Source organism: Ostrinia nubilalis, chromosome 28, assembly GCF_963855985.1.
Source record: "Ostrinia nubilalis chromosome 28, ilOstNubi1.1, whole genome shotgun sequence".
NCBI classification, from domain to species: Eukaryota; Metazoa; Arthropoda; class Insecta; order Lepidoptera; family Crambidae; genus Ostrinia; species Ostrinia nubilalis.
Window position 1 is genome coordinate 1,834,385 of NC_087115.1, and position 24,468 is coordinate 1,858,852.

Genomic DNA, 24,468 nt, shown 5'->3' on the forward strand with positions numbered 1-24,468 from the left:
AGTTGCGACAGTGTTGTTGCTGCTAGAACTGTCTAGTTTTGCCTGCTGTCAATTGGGCCATTTTGGTTAAAAATTGTGTAGGTTAAACTCACCAGCTTTATCGGGTTCCGTACGAAGTGGCGAAGGTCGTTTTAACGAAGTACGTTTTAGCGAAAAACACTCATGGTGGTACGCTGGAGCGAAAGGCTACTGAAGCGAAACACTTGCGGCCGAAAAAGTAAATTTGATGACCTAGAAGAGTTTCATTTTGGCTTTGAGTACTTGCCTACCAGTATTCTTTAATTATCTGCAGTCTATGATACTACGAAAGCTGGGTCATTTTGATTTAAAAGTTGACGTACCTACCTACCTCCAGGCACATGCGTTTTTGGTGCAAAATGCACTTATTCTGGTATTTATTTCGGCTCTACGTCAACAAAAAGTCGCTGATGGTAAAATAACTGTCTATTTTGAACCGACTTCAACAAAAGGAGGAGGTTCTCAATTTGGTTGATGTTACCGGTTATTGTTACGGTTAAAATTGGTGTTGGTGCAACTCACCCATAGGCGCAGGGACCATAGAGATATAGAAAGATGTCAACTAATGCGCTGAGTTCGAAACTCAGTGTCGCATTAAAAATTCACACACACAAAGTAATCAAAATATGTGCTCATTATCCATTGCGGTATCAGTATAATAATAATAACATTCGAATAATCTTTAGTACTACGCAAAGCAATGTAAACTGTTTACATTATGACGCTGCTGTCATCATTGCTGTAGCGAGCAATGTGTTCTGTTTTTGGGCATATTGCTGCGACGCCGGCTACGCCCCCTTGTCACATCTCTCTTTAGTTTCTGTGATCTGTGGCTGGGACCTACTCAGTTATGCCCTTTGTTTTTAGTTAGTACTTAAATCTATCTCTTACCTTTCATGTGATCTGACGTATCGGCCCTCATAATGTCAGTAAGGTAGTGCTCCAACGACCGCATACTGTCCAGCCCGCTTCGTTCCTGAAACAATAAACAATAATTAACTAACTGAACAACAGGGTCCATAATTAACTGTATTATCACATTGTAACACCTATATTACTATTATAAAAGCAATAAACGTATTGAGTATTGAGTATTGAACAATCTGAAGTCCACAAAGTGGACTGCGCGATGGAGCGTGCTATGCTCGGAGTTTCCTACGTGATCGAATCAGAAATGAGGAGATCCCCAGGAGAACCAAAGTGACGGACGTTTACAAATGACGTAGTTTTATCTATACTAATATTATAAAGCTGAAGAGTTTGTTTGTTTGTTTGTTTACTTGAACGCGCTAAACTCCGGAACTACTGGTCCGATTTGAAAAATTCTTTCAGTGTTAGATAGCCCATTGTTCGAGGAAGGCTATAGGCTACAAAATCACGCTGCGATCAATAGGAGTAGAGCAACAATGAAAAATGCTGCGAAAACGGGTTTTCACGCGGGCACAGCTAGTTTATTATATTGATCAATTTGCAAGTACAACAAAACAACGTGAAAATTAATTTAAAAAATATGTTTTCAAAATAACATATTCATATCCCGCATCATTGGACAGCGTTTCATTTAAAAAACATGTCCAACACCTAATGACCTTCCAGTGAAATGGGCACTAAAAACAACCATTTTACATGACCCCTACGTGTTAAATAAAAAACAACATTAACTCAAAAGGGAAGGCTCTAAGTATAATGGTTATTTGTACTAATCGCCAATTTAAACTCGACCCATCCCTGTATTTAACGTAAATAGAAATTTAGTACAAAAGACGAGCTCTAAGCAAACTGGACATCAGCAAAACACCACAAAATTAAATTGACTCCCGTAACCGTAGTGTTTGTTTAAGGGAATAGGTCAACATAACCTGGCCGGTTACTCCATACTGCAAACCCACTGACCTATTTTCCCGCCTACGCAGTATGACGTCACTACGGCAATGCGCTACCAGCTGCTGTCAAGGGAAACACTGCCTTGCGTCGTAACAATAAAGTTAATTTCGAATCGGCGGTTTTCAATGACAGTGAAAAATGTAGGTACTTTGGTGGACCTCTATTCTTGGGGATGCGGCAAAAGGCTGTATGGTGATCGCCTTTGCTACTTTTCAGAGTAAAATAAGTAGGACGTATGACATTATGCCTTTGCCTTGGGAACAATAATACTTTTTATTTTTTTCAATGCAATTTTTTAAAAATGACTCTTACTAAGATTTTTTCTGAGTTTCTTCAAATCAGTGACTAATGCCCGTATTCACCATCAATCCATAGTTTTTAAGTGACCTTACCATAGGGGTCACATAACAGGAATTTTATTTTCAAAGGGGTCACTTAAAATTAGGGATTATATTTCTTCGCTTCATTCTTCAGATATAACATAACCAGGTAGTCCTTTTAGCCTACAAGGTAGAATCGCACGCTTTTAGAGATTTTTGATATCGAGAATCGATATTTGAATTCAATCGATTTCCTAACGACGCTTGGTCACGGCACTATTCGGCGCGAGACGCCATTCTTTTTTCGTGCGAGGTAGAAGACGAACGCGCTGCGGTGGAAATAATAATTTCTGCTAGCAATTATGCCGAAACGAAAAAGTGACGACGACCTAATAAAACGTTATAAAAATAAAATTAAAAAGCTTGAACATAAAAAACAAGCATCTGAACGACGTCGACGAGTTATTATTTATTCCGATTCTGACACGGATTTGGGGACAGATGACAGTAAGTAAAACGAATTTTTTCTTTATAGATATAAATTATTTCTAGTTTGAAAGTGCAAGTATTTAAAAGCCTGGCGGTTAGCCGTGAGTTAACACGAAGGCGGCTTACATTGTAATTGTTTAACGATATTAATTTGAATGCACTCGCCTGGCGGTTGACCGAGCGTCATCACGATGGCTGTATTTATATCTACCTACCTATACAATATTATATAATTGTAACTAGGTAGTGTTATTGGTTTATTTAAAATTTACATACACCGATAATGAGTACGTTGTTATTCGGCGGTTAACCGGGAGTTAACACGAGAGTGAAATTTTCATCGTACTAAGTACGTCCCGTATGTTCCAGACGGAGCGTCGCCTACGACGTCACCGCAAGTGGAAATACTTCCTTCAACGAGCTCCGACCCGTTACCCAAGGAGAACGTTGACGCAAGCGTAAGCGAGCCCGCGCCCACAGAGGCTGCTGCTGATTCTTTAGAACCGGACCCTGAGCTGGACCCCGAGCTTTTACTAGCACTCGGAGATGAAACAGGGAGTACACCCATTTTTGGCGAGAAGATTCACCATAGCCTGGCCCAACGATGGGACCCTATCTTAAAAAAGGGATTGGCAAAGGAGGCTAAAGACAAGCTGATGAAAGAGTATTTGATACCAGAAAACTGCTCTCTCCTACAGGCCCCCAAGCTTAATAGCGAAGTAGCGGCCGCTATTTCAGAAGCGGCGCGCCAAAGAGATAAAAGAAAGGAGACCGACCAGCAACAGTTAGGGCTAGGTACAGCAGCCATCAACAAAGCTTTGACTATCATGCTTACAAGCGACGACAAGATCGAAGCTATCAGAATACTAAGTGATGGATGTCGTATACTTACTGATCTTCATTACCAGCAAACAAAATCGCGCATTAGTGTCATCAATTACTCACTAGCGAAACCCTTCTTGAACGTTGTTCAAGAGAGCGAACGAGATAACACACTTTACGGAAATAAACTAGGCGACAAAATAAAAGCCTCCAGAGCCATAGAGAAACAAGGACTATCAATAAAGAAGTTTACTAAACCAGCAAGGAGTAATTCGCTTCCGGAACCAACAACGACCAATACCCGTTATCAGTACACGCCCGCTCAGCCCGCTGCGTATCAGGGAAACTGGTCGGGCCCCCCGCGCTATCAACAGTTCCAACAGAACAGGGGAGGACGTCGGGGGGGTCTGAGAACGAATGCCCCTGCGAACCGTCGGGCACCTCAGCCAGCATCGAACGCGTCGGGCCCGAACAAACCTCGGACACCTGCGACTCGCCAGTAGATAAGGTAACTCATGCTGGTAGAATATCCCATTTCTACAATTGTTGGCTTAAAATAACAACCAACCCTGTTATATTAGAGTGGATAGCTTTAGGTTTCCCAATACCATTCGATTCTGTTGTGTACCAAACTCATGTACCAACGTCTTCCTTGTCAATGACTGAAAAAGCAGACATGGTAGTTGCTATTCAAAAATTATTAAAGTTAGGCGCAATCAGACCTTGTATGCCCTGTGATGATCAATTTATATCCAAGACATTTTTAGCACCGAAACCAAATGGAGAAAAACGCTTTATACTAAACTTGAAAAATCTTAATAAATTCATACCTAGCTTACATTTTAAAATGGAGGATCACCGAACGGCGGCTAGATTGTTACCAGCTAATGGTTTTATGGCAACCATCGATTTGAAAGAAGCGTACTTTCTTATTCCGATACGCGAATCAGATCGAAAATTCCTAAGATTTCAGTTTGAAGAAAATCCCGGCGACGTTTTTACGTATGAATTCACCGCTATGCCATACGGTCTTTCAGTTGCCCCTAGAGCCTTCACAAAGATAATGAAAGAGGTAATAACACACTTACGCTATCTAGGCTTCAAAAATGTTTTCTACTTGGATGATATCCTCTGTATAGGAGATAGCTTTACTGAATGCCTTCAAAATGTTAACGCTACAGTAAATCTCTTACAATGTCTCGGCTTCGTAATAAATTATACTAAAAGCTCTCTTGTACCTAGGCAAACCTGCAAGTTCCTCGGGTTCATATACGACTCGGTAAATGAAACCATCTCTTTACCACCTGAGAAACGTCAGAAAATCACGGACTTGACCAGAAAATTCTCTAATGTACAAAAGTGTACAATAAGAGAATTCGCCCAACTTATCGGGGTTTTAGTGTCAGCATGTCCTGCAGTTAAATATGGTTGGCTGTACACTAAAATTCTAGAACGACAAAAATTCCTAGCCTTACAAAGATGCTTAAGCTATGAAGCTCGGTTCAAGCCCCCTTCAGTTATTTTGGACGATTTGAACTGGTGGACACAAAATATACATAAAAGTAGCAATTCCTTGAAAACAGCTAATTTTGACTATGAAATTTATACCGATGCTTCAAGAACTGGCTGGGGAGCAGTGTGTAATAACACGAGAGCCCATGGAGCTTGGAAAAGTTGCGAACTTGACCAGCATATAAATTTCTTAGAGTTATTAGCGGTTTTCCTAGCTCTAAAGTATTTTGCAAGTGATCTTTCTAATTGTTCAATTCTACTGCGAGTTGATAACACAACTGCTATCAGTTACGTTAACCGCATGGGCGGAATCCAATTCCCACATTTGAACGATCTGTCCAGGCAAATATGGCAATGGTCTGAAGTAAGAAACATCTGGTTATTCGCCTCATATATTAATACAAAAGATAATTATGAGGCGGATAAAGAGTCTCGAAAGTTCAACCCAGACACTGAATGTGAACTGTCTAACACAGCATTCAAACGAATAACAAAGGCCTTTGGACAACCCGAAATCGACCTATTCGCTTCCCGGGCTAACGCTAAATGTCAAAATTATGTATCGTGGAAAAGAGATCCCGAAGCTCTCACCATAGATGCCTTCACTATAAACTGGAGAGGAAATTTCTTTTACGCATTCCCTCCTTTCCCACTTATTCTAAAATGTCTTCAAAAAATCAAAGCAGATAATGCTACAGGCATCCTGGTGTTCCCTTCTTGGCCATCCCAGGCCTGGTACCCACAGTTAATAAGAATGATTATTTCAGACATCATTTGGTTATACCCCAATGACCATTGTGTACAATCTTGTTACAGGAATCCACTTACCCTGGGTGCCGCAATAGTCTCAGGCAAGCATTCTTGCGCCGCGGCGTTCCCGAAACAGCTTTGGACCTCATGTTAGCATCTTTATCTAACAACACGATACAACAGTACAACGTATCATTCAAGATGTGGTGGGAGTTTTGTCATAATAATGAATCCGATTTCTTTAGTTGCTCCATCCCTAGGGTTTTATGTTTCCTAACTGAACAGTACAAAAAAGGAGCCGCTTACGGATCTCTCAATAGTCACAGATCTGCGTTATCCTTGTTGTTAGGGAATAACGTCGGGTCCGATGACTGTGTTAAACGGCTTTTAAAGGGAGTTTTTAGGCTAAAACCCAGCTTTCCAAAATACAGCAGTACATGGGACCCACAAATTGTTTTGAACCATTTGTCTAATTGGTATCCAAATAGAGAACTCAGTAGGGAAAAACTTACAAAAAAGTTGGTTATGCTATTAGCCTTATGTACTGCCCAACGTGTTCAAACTCTTTCCTTAATTAAGCTCGAAAATATATCAATTAACTCAAACGGAGTGAACATAGCAATCAGAGACATTTTAAAAACATCCGCGGCGGGTCGACAACAGCCGACACTATTCCTGCCTTATTTTCTAGAAAATGCTCGCATATGTCCCGCAAAAACTCTCGAGGACTATCTTCAGATCACTCATGCAGATCGGCCTGCCAATATACCCAATCTCTTAATAACTGTGAAGCGCCCCTACAGGAGTGCGACAGCACAGTCAATAAGCAGATGGATTAAGCAGACATTGTCTGAGAGTGGCGTAGACGTGGCGGCGTTTAGCGCGCACAGCACGCGCCACGCCTCCACGTCTGCCGCCGCAGCCGCGGGAGTATCCATTGACACTATAAGAAAGGCCGCAGGATGGACCAATACGTCTAAGGTATTTGCTAAATTCTATCATCGACAGTTAATTGACACAAATAACTTTGCTCAATCAATCTTGCATCACGATGATTCCGCCTAACTTTGATTATTATTAATTATCGTTATTACATGACAAGTATTAAAATGTATTTTTGTTTATGTGAAGTCATATTTTTGTTATTTAATCTCATAAAATAAATTTAATAAGACTGAATAATATGTGTTTTAATAGCAAAACTTGACTCTAAACATCTACCTGGTTATGTTATATCTGAAGAATGAAGCGAAGAAATATAATATGTGATCAAACGAACTTCACAAGCGAAGTTCGATCAATATTATATGAGTCGCTTCATTCGAAGATATAACAACCCCCCCAGCCCAAACCCGGCTATAAAAGTTTTGCTATTTGGGCAATCTCTAAAAGAATGGCGTCTCGCGCCGAATAGTGCCGTGACCAAGCGTCGTTAGGAAATCGATTGAATTCAAATATCGATTCTCGATATCAAAAATCTCTAAAAGCGTGCGATTCTACCTTGTAGGCTAAAAGGACTACCTGGTTATGTTATATCTTCGAATGAAGCGACTCATATAATATTGATCGAACTTCGCTTGTGAAGTTCGTTTGATCACATATTATGGTGAAAACGGGCATTATACTGTTTCGAATTAGACACAATTTAAATGATCACTTTTTATTGTGCTACTCATATTTACAAAAAAAAAAATAAGTAAGCTAGACAAATAAAGATTTGTGACAGAAAAAAATTCGAAATCGCTTCGCTACGCCCTTTTACATCGCTACTTTTGCTACAGAAGATAGTCTGGTCTCTTCAGATAAGTAGGAGTAAAGTAACTTAACTCTAGAGATTCTCTTGAGGGTAGTTGAACATAAAACATGGTCATCAGTTACCGTTTTAAGTAAATAGAAAGTTTGGTACACAAAATAGCAAATTATTTTGTAAGTCTACAACTGCGTTTGGTTGAACGCGCTAATCTCAGGAACTACTGGTCCGATTTGAAAAAATGATTTTGTGTTGGATAGCCCATTTATCGAGGAAGGCTTTAGGCTATATAACATCATCCTACAGCCAATAGGCGCGGAGCAGTAAAGAAAAATGTCGCAAAAACGGGAAATTTTATTTAAACTATTTTCACGCGTACGAAGTCGCGGACACAGCTAGTATGATAATAAAGTCTTGAAACCTGTATATTTTTAAGTATATGGGAAGCCTCTATCTTTATTTTAATAAATAGTTGCTAAATCTATACCACAATACAAAATGGCCGCCTAAAACAGACCCAAGAGCTTCTGAAGTCTGATCATCAGAAACTCGTTAACGGCCATCCGTCAACTGAAACTGTATCCTGCATACTATAATAGAAGCTTTTTACAAATAATGCGGTTAAGACATGAAAATCCGTACTTATATATTACCTACTTAAATATCTACTTATTTACTATTAGCGACCCGCCCCGGCTTCGCACTGGTGCTATGCATTGCAATATCCTGTTGTAACTAAGCTTTAAGTTTACTAAGATACCTGCATGCCAAATTTCAAGCGTCTAACTTAAGCGGTTTAGATTTTTCATACAAAAGATTTTCCCGCTAATTCCCGTCCCCGTGGGAATTTTGCAATATCCTGTTGTAACTAAGCTTTATGTTTACTAAGGTACCTGCATGCCAAATTTCAAGCGTCTAACTAAAGCGGTTTAGATTTTTCATGCAAAAGGATTTTCCCGCTAATTCCTGTTCCCGTGGGAATTTCTAAGTATACTTTAACCTACCCAGGAGTACGAAGAATAATTGTACCAAGTTTAAAAGTTAAAATCCGTCGAGTAGTTTTTGTTTCTATAAGGAACATACAGACAGACAGACAGACAAAAATTTAACTGATTGCATTTTTGGCATCAGTATCGATCACTAATCACCCCACAGATAAGGATAGATGCAGCATGTGTCAAAATTTGTATGAAGCCGAGCGTGCCACTTTTTAAACGTCTTTAGTGTCATTTTAGCGAATTTTAGTGATTGCCGCAACGTAAAAGTAATCGTATCATCGTACTGCATTCGCAAAGTCATCGAATGATATCGTGTGTGTGACTCGATTCAAAAATTAATTAATTCCGATAAAACTGATATTTTGTTAAATTTATAGCTAGTCTGACTGTGGATTAAAATAATTATGTAGCGGTAGACGTTATTCTACAATTCTACATTATTAATTTGCAAATAATATTTTTGTTGTGCCTAATGTTTATGAAAGTAATGATCGTTATTCCATTGTGTTAAATAGTACTACTAGTAATTCATACTTAATTCCATACTTTTAAATATTCTAGTAAGTAAATGACCTACTTTCATAAAATAAAGACTATTTTACTCAAGCTTTTTATTTTTAATAAATGTAAAAATGCGTAGTTTTGCCAATACGTTTTTTTTTCATCAAGCTAAGTCAGGTACCTAGTTTTGAAGATATTTCTAAACGACAAAATCTCGGGCGTCGTCGTATACATAGTAGTAATAGTGTATACTGCGATCACTGACCTAACTTCTTGATTTGTATATTTCGACGTTATACAGTGCACTCTGTCTTCCGCGATCACTGATCTAACTTGTTTTATAATTCTTCTTCTGCTACTTTATTCTAATTAATTACATATTTGTTACTCGTTGCTGTTAATTACAATTCTCAATCCGTAAATAATTTCTTCTCTCTACCGTGTTCGTACTACTGTCCTCGTAAAATCATCGTATCCGATTGTTGTAATCGGATTACATGAACATCACTCGACCATGTATGTCCATTTGGACATATCGGAATGGCACGCTTTGACTAGCAACTTGCTGTATCTACTCTAATCCATATCTGTGAATCACCCCCTGATAGTTATTTTGAAAATATAATATAAATCATGTACAGAATTGACCTCTCTACAGATTTATTATAAGTATAGATAAGTTCGTTCGTTCGTTTAAGCCGAAAGACGTCCACTGTCCACAGCTGGACAAAGGCATCCCCCAAGGATTTCCACAATAACCGGTCCTGCGCTGCGCATCCAGGCTCTTCCCGCGACCTTCACCAGATCGTCGGTCCACTTAGTGGGAGGCCTGCCCCCGCTACGTCTTCCGGCTCGTGGTCGCCACTCGAGAACTTTCCTGCCCCAGCGGCCATCAGCTCTTCGAGCTATGTGCCCCGCCCACTGCCACTTGATTTTAGCGATTTTGCGGGCTATGTCAGTCACTTTGGTTCTCCTACGGATCTCCTCATTTCTGATTCGAAAACGCAGGCTCGTGAGCTCGCTTATTAAATTAATACTCCCGAACTCTTTGGTGGAAAAGCAATCCTATTATAAGGACATAACACATTAGTCAACCCGGAAAGGGATCGTAACCACAGTAGATAAATCAAAACAGTACGGAAGCTTCATACAAACGCTCGAAATCAGACTCACGCACACAGACGCACGCTTTACACGAGCTCTAAGCGAACCTCGCAGTCCATCCGTCGCGAGTGTCGCGCGCGTTGAGTTTTTAATAATAATTTTATTGCATGCACTGTCCGCTGTATTTTTAAAAACATGCCACGAGTGTATTGCGTAGTATACGGCTGCTTGAACTCGGCATCTTCAAAACCAGAACTTTTATTTTTTAAACTTCGTAATAATTCTGAATTGTAAAAATGATTAAATATTACTTTTTAAATAAAGTGCTTACATCTGATTTGTAATAGTTCTTTTTAAATTACGTAATTATGCTTTTTAACAATTTATGTGTTCTATTTGATAAAGTAATTTGCTCCGCACCACGCTTTTGTACTAAGTGATGAACTGTATATAGAATGAGGCAATAGGTACTATGTGAAAGTAAGTATCCGGTATTTTATTTATGAGAATAGATCTTCTAACGGCCTCTAATAGTACTTAATCAATTTATTCGATTATGTATTCGATCATTATTAGAACCTAATTAACGTTTTATTTTTTTGTTAACTACTTAGTCAATTAATTTATTCCATTAGGTATTTGATAATTAAAAAACCTAAATAAACGTTTTAATAAATAAGTAAGTAAGAACCCTATTAATATTATAAAGATTAAGAGTGCCAACCCTAACACTCAGTCGAAGTGTAGGTATTTAACTCGCCGAAAGGGCTAAGTTTCCGTACTGCTTTAGCTCATATATATACTGTGTCGTAACTGTATCAACTCGAGGCGGTCAGTATTCTTCGTATGAAACTCCATACTGCAACGCACACTTATCCGCAACGTAACGTAAACGCCTCGCCTCGCGGTTGACAGCGCGCGAAAGGCGATACGGTGTCGATCCCTTTCCGAGTTGATAAGTCTGCTATGACCTTTGTATACGAACACCGCTCCACTAGACATCCCTAGTTCATTCCTCTAGCGGTGGAAAACAGGCTTAAATTAACATAATGACTCTATTAACAGCTACAAAAGCGACTCTATTAATATAGCAGTAAGTGTCAACTAATATTCTGGAAGAAAGGATCTCAGTTTGAACCAAACTAGCTCGTATAGTCAAGGGAATAAGGGCTAAGCTATTTTAGAGTTGCTTCCTACTATATCTGGTGCAGAATGTAGGAAGACTTTAAATGTCAAGTCTATATTCGAAGTACAGTCGCTGGAAACAGTGTTACAATATAAATTGCTAGCGGCCGCCCGCGACTTCGTACGCGTGGATCCCGTTTTACCCCCTTAGGGGTGGAGTTTCGTAAAATCCTTTCTTAGCGGATGCCTACGTCATAACATCTACCTGCATGCCAAATTTCAGCCCGATCCGTTCAGTGGTTTGGGCTGTGCGTTGCTAGATCACTATGTCAGTCAGTCAGTCACCTTTGAATTATATATTTTAGATATTTTTAGCACAACGAAGAAGCTCTCTTGGCTTGGAACGATGAATTAGACTGAAGGTGGAAGCGAGCTTTACCCGGAATCCTTAAGAGAGGAACTGGCTGTCTTACCTCCAACTGCCGGAACACAACAATGCTGTTAACATTGTTGTTAAGGCGACAGACTTAGGTAAGATGGTGGTAGCTAGCCAGGTGGACTTAGAACATTAAGCCCTACCACTAACCAAACCGAGCTGAAAATGTTACCCCCATTAGGAATCAAACCCGAGACCTCTGGGTCTAAAGCAAAGGTTAGAAATATGAAAGTGCTACTGAAGAACTGAAGAAAATCGGAAAATATAGGAGGTTTTTCCAACTTTATTGTCAGAAATCTTTCTGACCATAAAGTTAATCTAGCAGTTCCCTGAAAATGTTATAGTGTTAAGACCAGTAGTTTTTTTTAACTGAAAAATAACAGGCATAACCTGTCTTAACTTTTATCAGTGACTATCCTTTAACTACCAATATACATAGATACAAACGAATTTATTATTAAACTACAGAACAGAGTGGCTTCGTCCATGTAGCAAGACTTTGCAGGTAAATAAACACATAAATAATTATAAGTGCATTCAATTAAAAACATAGTTTCCATAGATCATATTTAACATTTGAAACTTATTACAACAGTTCTTTGGAAACTCAATTAAATAATAACTTTTAACTTATCTAAACATAATTTTGTAGTTTACTGGATTTTCAGGACTAATGTGAAGTGTTTCAGGTTGTACCTTGAAATCGTTAAGAATCAACTGCTTGACCTAGTAATCAATTATCAACCATTTTACCAATTTTGACTTTAAGTAAGATATTATTGACATTCAAGACCAGCATAGCTGGGCATTAACTCGTTAATCCGTTAATCGTTAATTAACGAAGTTAACATTTCTATTAACGGATTAACTTTTAAGTTAACTTTAAAAAATGTTAACGGACTCGTTAACTTCCGTTAAATTATCCTAAGTCCGTTAATCGTTAATCCAGTACCTACTATTTACCAAAAATATACAGAAGGCACTTTGAAAAACGCTAGAAAAACGCGTTCTGACAAGTACGTTCGGGCTTCCAGAACCCAAAACAACAGTTTTTGTAACCAGATCACTAACGGCACTTGTTAGTATGTGTGGGACAACTCTTGCAACTGAATTTAAGACCAGTTTTCCTCAACCGATTGAGCTGAAATTTGGTATACTTATGTAAGTACAATGACAATGCAATGTTATGGTACCATTGAGCTGGTCTGATGATGGAGTCATGAGGTGGTCATAGGAACTCCTTAATGAAACGGCGGCCTCGCATCGAATTTGGGTTCGTTGGATTTGTCTTTTTGAGCACTTTAGTACTAGATGATGTCCAGGGTCCTGATCATGGAGCCAGGAGGTGGCCATAGGAATTCCTAAACGAAACGATGGAAACTTATCGAGTTTGGGTTTGCTGGATTTGTCTTTTCGAGCACTTTGGTGCTAAATTGTATTGTAATTGAACCAAGGCTCTAAGATTGAGATACTACCAGGTCTGTTCATCTCCGCGAGTTTACATCGAAAACAAAACACGCACGATGGCCCACCTACAGGATACTATTGGACAAGGCCTCACATACGAGCGAACATTGACTCACGCGCGCGTATTCTTGTGTATGATGGAAGAAAATAAAGAAAATGGTGTATTTAACTGTGCAGTATTTAACTGCCTAAATAATAATAAAAACACAGCATGTACTTTTTTAAGTTGCCTCAAGATACTGAGAGGTAAATAAGTAGTTAATATTATTCATGATAATTCATGCTAAATCATGTATTTTCTCCGCCATTTTCCGCAGTTTGGCACCTCACGTCACATCATTTTACCGAAGTCAGCTCTATAGCTTCGGCGCAGTGCCGATCACTGACGTTTGTCAACAAAATGGTGCTTGACTCTTGAGACAGGCTAAATTATACCATAATAGTTAATTATATTGTTAATGACATTGAGCATACATTTTTTTAAATACCTTCGCGAAGTAAAACTTCTGTACGTAGTACTTATTATTATTCTGTGATACTACTAAAAAGTGTAAAATAAAAATATAATAAATAATTCAAAAACTTTTTTAAAAACAAGCTTTTATTCTGAAATGCAGTTGTACTAAAACGAAAAAAATAATTGCACTTATGCAAGGTTCAAATAATTTCGAAAGCTTGTAGCGCAAACATAAAAGAGGAATAAATTCCATGCACGATACAAGCTTTCGAAATTATTTGAACCTTGCATACAATTATTTTTTTCGTTTTCTTATCATGTGTTAACGGATTAACGATTAACGTTAACTTGCGTTAAATCTTGCGAAATGTAACGTTTTAACGTTTAACGAAGTTAATTTTTTTTATTAACGGTTTAACGATTAACGAAGTTAACTATTTGATTAACGGTGCCCAGCTATGAAGACCAGCGTCGTGGTATTCCTAAGATGCTACGACACACGCTGAGTGGCCCACCTTTTCAGTATCTTGTGTATGTACATTTAAACATATTTTCTATTTTGTAAATTATGTGATACTGAATAAACAAGTTTTCCTTTTTTCTTTCAAAATGTCCTTTTTTGCGAAACACATGACATTTTGTAAGATTGTAATAAACGCGTTTATACAACAAAAACGTGTTACATCGACTCTACAACGACAAAACTTGCAAAAACAACCTAAATCATTTGTTTGCTACATAAATATCATCAAAATAATAAAAACAAAACGCTTCAATTGGCGGAGCATTTCCATTTCTATTATGATGGAGCACATGTGTGACAAACAGACAGCGATAGTATCATGTTTCCTATAGATAACGCGTCACAATGTCAAAGAATATGGGGCAGAGGTGACAGTGTGTGTATGTTGCCTACACAGCCACGAATTTCTGCCTACTATTATTTTTTAGACTACAATCATCATCGGATTAGAATGCTACGAATATAAAGTTTGATTTTTTTATTTAAAATAGGTAAACCGACGATCTGGTGAAGGTCGCGGGAGGTCCCTGGATGCGGGCAGCGCAGGCTCGTTGCGGGTCCAATGACAGTTTAACTTTACCCCAGAACAAACTTGACCTTCACTGGTTGGGTTTTTATTGGCGGTCAAGCTGTAGATCCTGGCAACACAGGAGGTGCAGCGGTGGTAAAGAGAGGTGGGAATTCTTCTTCTTCGTTGCTATACTCTCGCCAGAGTGGTCGTGGTCGTCACACCCGGTCCGGTGGCAAGCCTCACAATCCGTCGCCATTCCTCCCGCACTGCAGCCTTTCTTGTGCACTCGTGGAGTGGACCATTGAGTGCGGTTTTGACCTGGTCAGTCCAGCGCATGGGCGACCTGCCGCGCGCTCCTGTGCCCTCAACCTTTCCTTGCACGACAAGTCGTTCAACAGAAGCCTCCACGTGTAATATGGCCAAAGAAAGTGAGAATACGACTTTGGACGATGGATCAAAGACGCTGTTCGATACGTTGAGAGAGAATTGAGACGTTAGTTCGAAACCTTGGGAGGAGGTGGGAATAGTCCCGTTATTAATATCGATTGACCTCTCTACGCGTCGTCTCATCTATGCCTCGCGATAGAAGAGTACCTATTATCATCATTATGCCCCACTTGCGACAGGGCGTGAGATGTTATGTCAATTCTATTCCAATTGATAAAAACAATTTATTGCCTTATTAGTACTCACTCAATATTTCAATAATAAAACGATGATTTGTATGAATTTCAGTGTTGCAGAAAGTCTGTCAAAAATGATATTTAATTTCATTGTTATAAAGAGCATCTTAATAAATTCATATCGCAAAAAAAAACATACAGTCGAATTTAGAACCTGCTCCTTTTTTAAGTCGGTTAAAAAGGGGGTACTACAACAGATGCTGATTTATGATAATTGTATCGGTCACAGAACCGAAGAAGTACGTTAGCGTAGAATGGGCTGGAATTCAAAAAAAATTTTGGGGGAGGCCTATGCCCAGCTGTACACTAAGGATGGTTGGTATAATATTGACCTATTCTTACTTACTTGCAAAGCTTTAGACTTTTAGTTTAGATTAACTCAAATAGAGCTGATTTATCTCATAATAATCCAGAGCAAATTAGCAGGGTAAAGAAATGTCTCTCGCTTTTCCAGTAGGCGCAAAATCATTATTTGATAAATCATCATCATCATTTGCTGAACATAGGTCATAGATTACTTGCCATTGATAACTTGATATAAAAACTACAATTAAAACACTCGGTTGTCTTAAATTCGTAGTTTTAGCTATGACTCAATTGAATTGGAGAAACCCTCACTGTATCTCGCTCTTCAACGTTCAACCTATAAAAGGCAGCACTTAGATTAAGTTTAAAAATACGTTGTAAATATTGATTGTCTTCTAGTGTAATGTCTTGTTGGTTGTCGTAAATAAATAAAAAATAAAAATAAAAGTTACGCTTGACCAGTTTTTCTAACGCTTTAACAAGATATTACCCAAAATAATAAAGTTTTTCTTCAACGTACCTACTATCAAGTTTTGTTTTGAGAAAAGAATTGGTACAGCATCTTCTAGCCCACCGATAACATCTGTCGCTGATAACAGATAACTGATACTGATAAGAGATAAGAGACGGTAAACACTGAGTTTAGTAGGATAGAGCTCTCAAAACTTATTATTAGGTTTATTTTAACTAGTTTTTAACCGCAGCTTCTTTTATGTTCGGGAATAACTCCTGGTATAACTAGCACGTTGACAGTTTCAGTATGGGAAATATGTCAAAATGACAAGTTTATTCTGAGATTAATATTTACTCTTGTTTGGTCGAATCCCCCTGGCCCGGTTTTTTGATTCGTAGTTAAAATAACCAATTTGCGGGATGCTGCAAACGGAATGATTGACGTAAACGGAATCCTGAAAAAAACGGGATATTGCCGTGTGAACAAGCCCTAATCTCTTATATATTTTTTGTGAGGAGTGTTTCAAAATCGTAATTGCAAAAAGTTGCTACCTAATTGGCTTATTACTTTTTATGAAGTCCTGCTAATTGCTCCTCTATTTGTTACCCAAGCTCCCAGTTATTGAGTGATACTATCAACCCCCTTCCAACCCCCTCCCCACATCTAACCGCAATCAATCACCCACATTGAAAGGAGTGGGAACGGATAGCCACATCTTTTTGCTACTTTGTGGCGAATATTGGAAACGTGACGAATATAGAAAACTAGCGGCCGCCCGCGACTTCGTACGCGTGGATCCCGTTTTACCCCCTTCATCTATCTTACGCGGTTTAGATTTTTTCATACAAATGTTTTTTCCCGCTAACTCCCGTTCCCGTGGGAATTTTGCAATATCCTGTTGTAACTAAGCTTTAAGTTTACTAAGGTACCTGCATGCCAAATTTCAAGAGTCTAACTTAAGCGGTTTAGATTTTTCATACAAATGGATTTTCCCGCTAATTCCCGTTCCCGTGGGAATTTCGGGAATTCCTTTCTTAGTGCACCTCTACGGTACCTAAGCTACGTCCCTTCCAAGTTTAGGCTGTGCGTTGATATGTCAGTGAGTCAGTTAGTTTCTCCTTATATATTTACATGTTACGTTTTCGCTGTCTACTGCATTGCAAAGTTTGGCAAAAAGAAAATAAGTATTTTTAATTCCGAATTATTAGGGGGTGTATTTTGAAAGATACTGCAAATATCAAGAAAACACTGATAACAATAAAATTATCGGATATTTTTTAATGAAGAATTTTCCTACACTGAAACTGTCAGGATTTCCCATATTGGAATATGGATGTGTTCTGTGATCTGCGGCGGTGAACCTGATCGAAGACCAATGTCAAGAATTCTTCTTAAAATTAGCTCCTAAACATATACCCCCTTATTAATTATAAATTTCGCCTAGGATGAACACCGGATTAAAATGACATTACCATACTAAATGACAACTTAAGCCAGAGTTCAACTAGGGTGTAACTTTTATTAATAAGACCGATAAAGTTCAAAATTCTTTATGTTAAGGTCTCTATGCGCCATAATATAAACAAAACATAAACAAAATCGTCGAAAACAAACCGATAACATTACGTTAGTCAAACGACCGAAAAAGTTTAAGTAAAGAAACAGTTTTCACACCAAAACACCAGATAGGCAATGTACACAGTTGTAGCACATCTGGCTTTACATTTATGTTGGAAAACAACCTCTATTGCAACGAGATAAGACCTCTGTTTAACTTGACACAGATGCCACAGGTGCATCTTGATGACCTAATTTTGTATATTTGCGCAACTACTATCTGTTTTGGAAGGCAATATCAGATAGGTACATTTTATGCTCATAGAATTATCAAACCTTAACTTCGAACTCCTCTTATGTTCTTCTGATTAAATTCGTTGCGGGTCGAATGACGTTTAACTTTCCCCCGGGACAAACTTGACCTTCACTGGTTGGGTTATTGGCGGGCAAGCTGTAGAATCAGATCCTGGCTACACAGGAGTTGCAGCGGTGTGAACGAGAGGTGGGAATAGTCCTGTTGAATTTCAGTCTATCACAGACTTTGTTCAGGATTTCATCGCCTGAATTTCCCCGTGACCTAACTGGTCTAGTGACAAGGTAAGATAACCAGATTCTCTATGGTTGAGGATTCCGGGTGGAGCTCGCTTCCACGATCGTCAGTTTCTATCAGATCTTCCTCGTTGTGGATTAAAAAACATCCTACCACCCTGACTCTTCTCGTGGAAGTCGTAAGCGACTAAGGGACATAATATACGAACATCAGGCCTCCAACCCGTCTGGCCAGCGTGGGGAGTGTAGGACAAATCCTCCATTTGCCTCTGGTACATTAGAGAGGGTCGTGCTCCTGCAGTGGAGACTAAATGACTTGATGATAAGTCAAACTTTTGTACCCAATTTTACATGTAAATTGTTTTGTTTTGAAACACCTGTTCCCATTTCTGTTATTGATAAAGTGTTTGACGTAACAGTAATTCGTCAAGTATTATGTTCACCCGCTCACCCAGTTTGTGGGGTCAAAAAACGTGTTATCAGTCAACGACCGATAAGCGTGCAAATTTCGGGCCCTGCCGCTGTTGGGTACCATTTAGGATGGGTTTGTAAGTACATTATGACGTGAAAAGTAGCGATATGTAGTTACTAGCTTTCCGCCCGCGGCTTCGCCCGCGTGGAATTTTGTATGTCACAGAAAAACTTTATCGCGCGCGTCCCTGTTTCAAAAACCGGGATAAAAACTATCCTATGTCCTTTCCCGGGACTTATACTATCTCTATGCCAAATTTCATCAAAATCGGTTCAGTGGTTTAGGCGTGAAAGAGAGACAGACAGAGTTACTTTCGCATTTATAATATTAGTTAGTATAGATGAAACAATAGAGTATGGTAATTGTCACAAACTTTTGACGTTTCATTGATTTCAGCCAATGAGGTCCCTTGCTAGAGGCAAGGAGAGCCCTCTATGGGAGAGTCACAGAGTACGATCTACTATTTACGGCACCCCATAAAATACATGGCCTGTAAAACATAATAGTAGACTTGAATGTTTGTTAAAACCGGCAAACAAGTGATCGAAACAGAAATGAAGACATCCGCAGGAAAACCAAAGTGACTGTTAAAGAGTTATCTTGAAAACATAATGGTGTCAACTTCTTTATAACCCCAGCAATCAATCTTACAACACCTGCGGCATGCGAACCACTATGTTGACCATGTCATTATTACTGCCCCCCTAGACAAAACGCAATTTTTGATCGAATCGAAAATCGAATCCGTCAAAACTCCATACAAAAAAGGGGCTTTTCGACCACTTTTCGACTGGTTTGCGATTATAATTTGCACTTTGTCTAGACCCACTGGAGTATCGTGTCGAATGCATTTAACTTTTCTTTCAAATCGGCGTTCGAAAAAAGTAAATAAAAAATAAAAAGAGCATCGCAAAACTGCATTACACCTCTTTACACTCGAAAGTTGACACTGACGACTCTACCCGTCTCTGTCTCTCGTTCGCGGAACAAAGCGATAGAGCGAGACGGGTATATGCCCCGTGTTGTGGTTACATAACCGGCCAGAACCTTGAATTTTACGGCTGCGATAAGAAAATGAATTTTCTAGAGTCTTTTCAGCTGAAAAACATTCAAATATGGAATTTAGATTTGTCAACCATCTTTGATCAAAATGTTGATTCTAAGTACACTAGCTCGAGCTGTGCCCGCGACTTCGTACGCGTGAAAATAGTTTGAATAATTATTTCCCGTTTGTGCTAAATTTTTCTTTACTGCTCCGCCCCTATTGGCTGAAGAGTGATGTTATACAGCCTAAAGCCTTCCTCTATAAATGGGCTATCCAACACAATAATATTTTTTCAAACCGGACGAATCACTATCACTACATAGTATAAAACAAAGTTGCTGTCTGTTGCTATGTATGCTTAAAACTACGCAACGGATTTTGATGCGGTTTTTAATAGATAGAGTGATTCAAGAGGAAGGTTAATGGGTAAAAAAACATGCATATTATAAAAGAGAAAAGCCGGAAAATTCCATTGCAACCGTGCGAAGCCGGGGCGGGCCGTCCGGCAAGTCTTTACTAATATTATAAATGCGAAAGTAACTCTGTCTGTCTGTCTGTCTTGCTTTCACGCCTAAACCACTGAAACGAATTTGATGAAATTTAGCATAGAGATAGTTTGAGTCCCGGGAAAGGACATAGGATAGTTTTTTTCCCGGTTTTTGAAACAAGGACGCGCACGATAAAGCTTTTCTGTGACAGACAAAATTCCACGCGGGCGAAGCCGCGGCCGGAAAGATAGTAGAAAATATTATGTAAATTATCCAACAGGAATGAAGACTGAATTCTTTCGACTCTCAAAGGTACTGGGTTCAGGTCTCAGACGGGACAATCATCGTCATCATCAGAACAAATAGAGCATTTAGCCTAACTCTACTACTTTATTAATACAAAAAACTAATGTAGAGTCATTCAAGTAGCTCTTAACTAATAGTGTTTAAAGACTTATTTTAATAAATACAGGCAAACTCATTTAAAACTAAGCATGCGATGTAATAGATCAGAACTCTTTAATTACAATGAAAAACGTCCACCATGGGGTGTGGATATCTTAAGAGGCGACTATGGGAGGAAGACGTAGCGTGGGCAGGCCTTCCACTAGGTGGCCCGACGATCTAGTGAAGGTCGCGGGAAGAACCTGGATGCGGGCAGCACAGAGTAAAAATATTATGAGACATGTAGAGGCTCCTTTTAAGACCAAATGACGATTTGTAAGAACTATTTATTAGTCTAAACAAATAAAGAAATTTTTACTTTGACTTTGACTTTGACAGGACCGGTCGTTGTGGAAATCCTTGGGGGAGGCCTTTGTCCAGCAGTGGACGTCATTTGGCTGAAACGAACGAACGAAGGGATATAGCTCCCTTCAAAGGGAAGGGATATATAGCGAACATCAGGGCTCCCCAACCCGTCTGGCCAGCGTGGGGAGTGTAGGACAAATCCTCCATTTGCCTCTGGTAAATTAGAGGGTCGTGCTACTGCAGTGGAGACTAAATGATGATAAAAATACATAAGTATGTTTACCACAAGGTGTTAATTATGAAAAAAATGCTATAAATACATTCAAAATTTATTACCTAGCATTATTTTCACTGATAACAGGTCATTAACTCAATATTTATGGCACCAATCGCTGTTATCAGTGACCACATTGTGGGCCACTGATTTGTTGATAACAGCTTGGTTCCTGATAAGGGTTTTGGGAATTATTGGCGTGTTTCCCACTTCCCACCCACTTGGTGAAATAGTTACCTAGTCGCTATAGATAATTGCACATAAGTCAGTGAGTGCCTGACGTATGGGAGAGGTGCCTGGCTATATTAAAACTCATTTTATTTTTGCAAGTCGGCTTTTAATAAGCACTTTTACACGTCCCAGTATTAACCCTACCACTGCTTCGGGACAATAAATGGGCCAGTGCTGAGAAGAAGCAGCGCAAGAAACTCAGTCACTATTGTCAGCCTGTTTTTCACGGTTTAATATTACATAGTTATAAATATTGGTTCGAGGGCTAATTTTTCAATCATTAGATATCTTTTAACTGAAGAATAAACTTGTCTTTTTGACGTATTTTCCATACTGAAACTGTCTATGTGCAAACTTATTCTTCAGTTAAGTTATCCAACGATTGAAAAGTCAACCCCAAATTGTCAGCCTCTTTTCAATGGTTTAGTCTTTAAAATAAACGTAGATAAAAGTTGTGTTGTACGAAAACACCCTTTACTTGTAAACAATAAACAATAGTATCATTCGTTTGTTTCCAATACAAAACCAAGGAGTTATCAACGTTCCGTTTCACGTAGGCGGTAGGCGGGACCTCCGCACTGCGCCAGCCAAAAGTAGGTCATATCTGCCCTGCGTCTTTGCCCTGTATAAAAAACTAACGCCCGTATTCACAAACGATGCTTGCTTAAGCGAAGCAGCTAATCGAACGCACAGCGTTGAATAGAGCTCTGTGATTGGTTCGTGTGTCTGTGCGTCCACGCGCACTGTGCGACCTCATAGTAATGTTTGTGAATACGGCGTATGTGGTGCGTTTTTCTTTTCGGCTTTGGGCAGGGGTGTTTCGCCACGAATTTTTTTTTTTTAAATAACTTTAAAAAACCAAATTGTTAATATTTTTTACTGTTTTAATGTGGTATTTAATTCAGGGTACTTTGTAGGTGGTAAAACAATTTCTTAGGCAGATTAGTGTTCACGAAAACGTCCTTAGAAAAAATCTTTGCATGAAAAGTGCTACGTTACCGTTTTTCAAGATGACGTTTGATGATTCAACTTTTTTTATTAGGACCCAGATAAATTCAACATCATCAATGATCGAAATACTAGTAAGTATGTATAATAATATTATGAAATCTTTTCCTTACAGGTGTGCCGATATTTTGTTTAATTTACAATCAAAATAATGTTAGAGAAACGCATTTTTCGTCAATTTTGAATTCGACAGATTTTCAGTAGATTATTTTAGTAATTAATGTGATCTTTAATTATGATAATTTAAAAAATTATTACAGGGCCAAATAGCGCGTATTGAGGAAGGCATTATGTCCAGCAGTGGACTTCCCTAATCTGATGATGATTAAGCAATTATGTCAGGTGTAACGACAGAGTAAATGTTCTACCTGCTACTTAATTTCTTCATTCGTTTCATAGTCATAGTCATTTATTCCATAAACAATAACGATCCGAAGTTAATAAACGAAGAATAATCCCAAAGACGTCCACTGCTTGACGTCATGATGACGTATGACTTCTCCAAGGATTTCCACAACGACCTTCACCAGATCGTCTGTCCACCTAGTGGTAGTAGTCCACTTTAATTTATTATTATTGTTATCTTTTTTCTATTACTAGCTTTTGCCCGCGGCTATCAACCGCGTGAAATTTATTTTGTCACAGATCGTCATAAATTATAGCCTGTATGTTATTCTGAGTTATAAACAATAATACTGCAAAGTTTCATCAAAATCCGTTCAGTAGTTTTTGCGTGAAAGAGTAACAAACATCCAGACATCCACACAAACTTTCGCATTTATAATATTAGTAGGATTAGTAGGATGTTGTGTTCATAGAATAAATCATTTTTCTTTCTTTCTTCTTTCTTCGATGACCCAAAAGCATGGTTGGTACGTGTACCACACGTAAACAGACACATACCACGTCAAATTCCGATACCGCTTGTAAATTCAAACGAAATGTCCGCCATTTTTGTTTGTTTTGGTTCGAACACGACGTTTTTCAACAACACAATGGTATGGATTCATTCCTTTTGCTTTTACGTAACTAACGCAAGACTTTGTAAGGAAATGGTAAGATTGAGTTTGAAATGTGGGTAATATTTTCCCACCCAAAGAGCCATGTTTCAGAGGGTTACCTTTAAAATTTGGCAGCCAGGACAAGTCGCGTGAAAACCATGGATTTTGGAGCCCAGAGTCCGGATATGTCAACAGGTTTTTTAAAAACTTAATCGCGTCGGCGTAAGACTTTTTAAGCCCGGACAACAAATGAAACCCCTCTCGGACGCTCCCCGGACAAAAAAAAACGCGCTCTAAACTAGGGACAGATCCGGGGAATCTTGGACGGATGTCAACCGTATTTCATTTTCAGAGCAAAATAGGTCATCATCATTAGACAAGTGGCACTTTTCGATCGTTCTCAAAATCGAATTCCTTCACGGAGCGAAGTATGTAACTCCATACAAAAAACGCCGGAGCGCAGGCTTTTCGAAATTACACTAATAGAGCCAATAGAGGCTGTATTTAGTTTCCACGGCAAGAGCACGATTAGTTCAGAACAAAATAGATCATCAGTCATTTAGTCTCCACTCGAGCACAACCCTCTAATTTACCTGGCAAATGGAGGATTTGGCGCACACCCCACGCTGATCTTGCGGGTAGAGTTGTTTGCTTGCACGCACTAATCTCAGGAACTACTGGTCTGATTTAAAAGATTATTTTTGTATTGGATAGACCATTTATTGAGGAAGGCTTTAGGCTATATATCATCACCTTACAGCCAATAGGAGCGGAGCAGTAAAGAAAATGTTGCAAAAACAGAAAATATTACCTATTCAAACTACGAGTATTTCTTATGCGTACGAAGTTGCAGGCACAGCTAGTTTAGGTGTACATATGATTTCGGGTATGAATTACCTATCTGAAATTATATGTTTTCTGTATTTGTTTGTATTTCCAATATGACTCATTAATAGTGAGTTGTAGTGCTATCGTCACTTCTG

The 24,468-nt window shown here is 38.9% G+C and overlaps 1 protein-coding gene across 1 annotated transcript in view; it reads right to left on the reverse strand.

Moving 5' to 3' along the window:
- Positions 1–24,468, reverse strand: part of LOC135085188 (uncharacterized) — a 66,388-nt gene that overhangs the window by 36,869 nt on the left and 5,051 nt on the right. Inside the window, exon 2 of the mRNA XM_063979940.1 lies at positions 910–994. Within this exon, the coding sequence (XP_063836010.1) occupies positions 910–994 (85 nt within the window). The remainder of the gene's footprint in view (positions 1–909; positions 995–24,468) is intronic.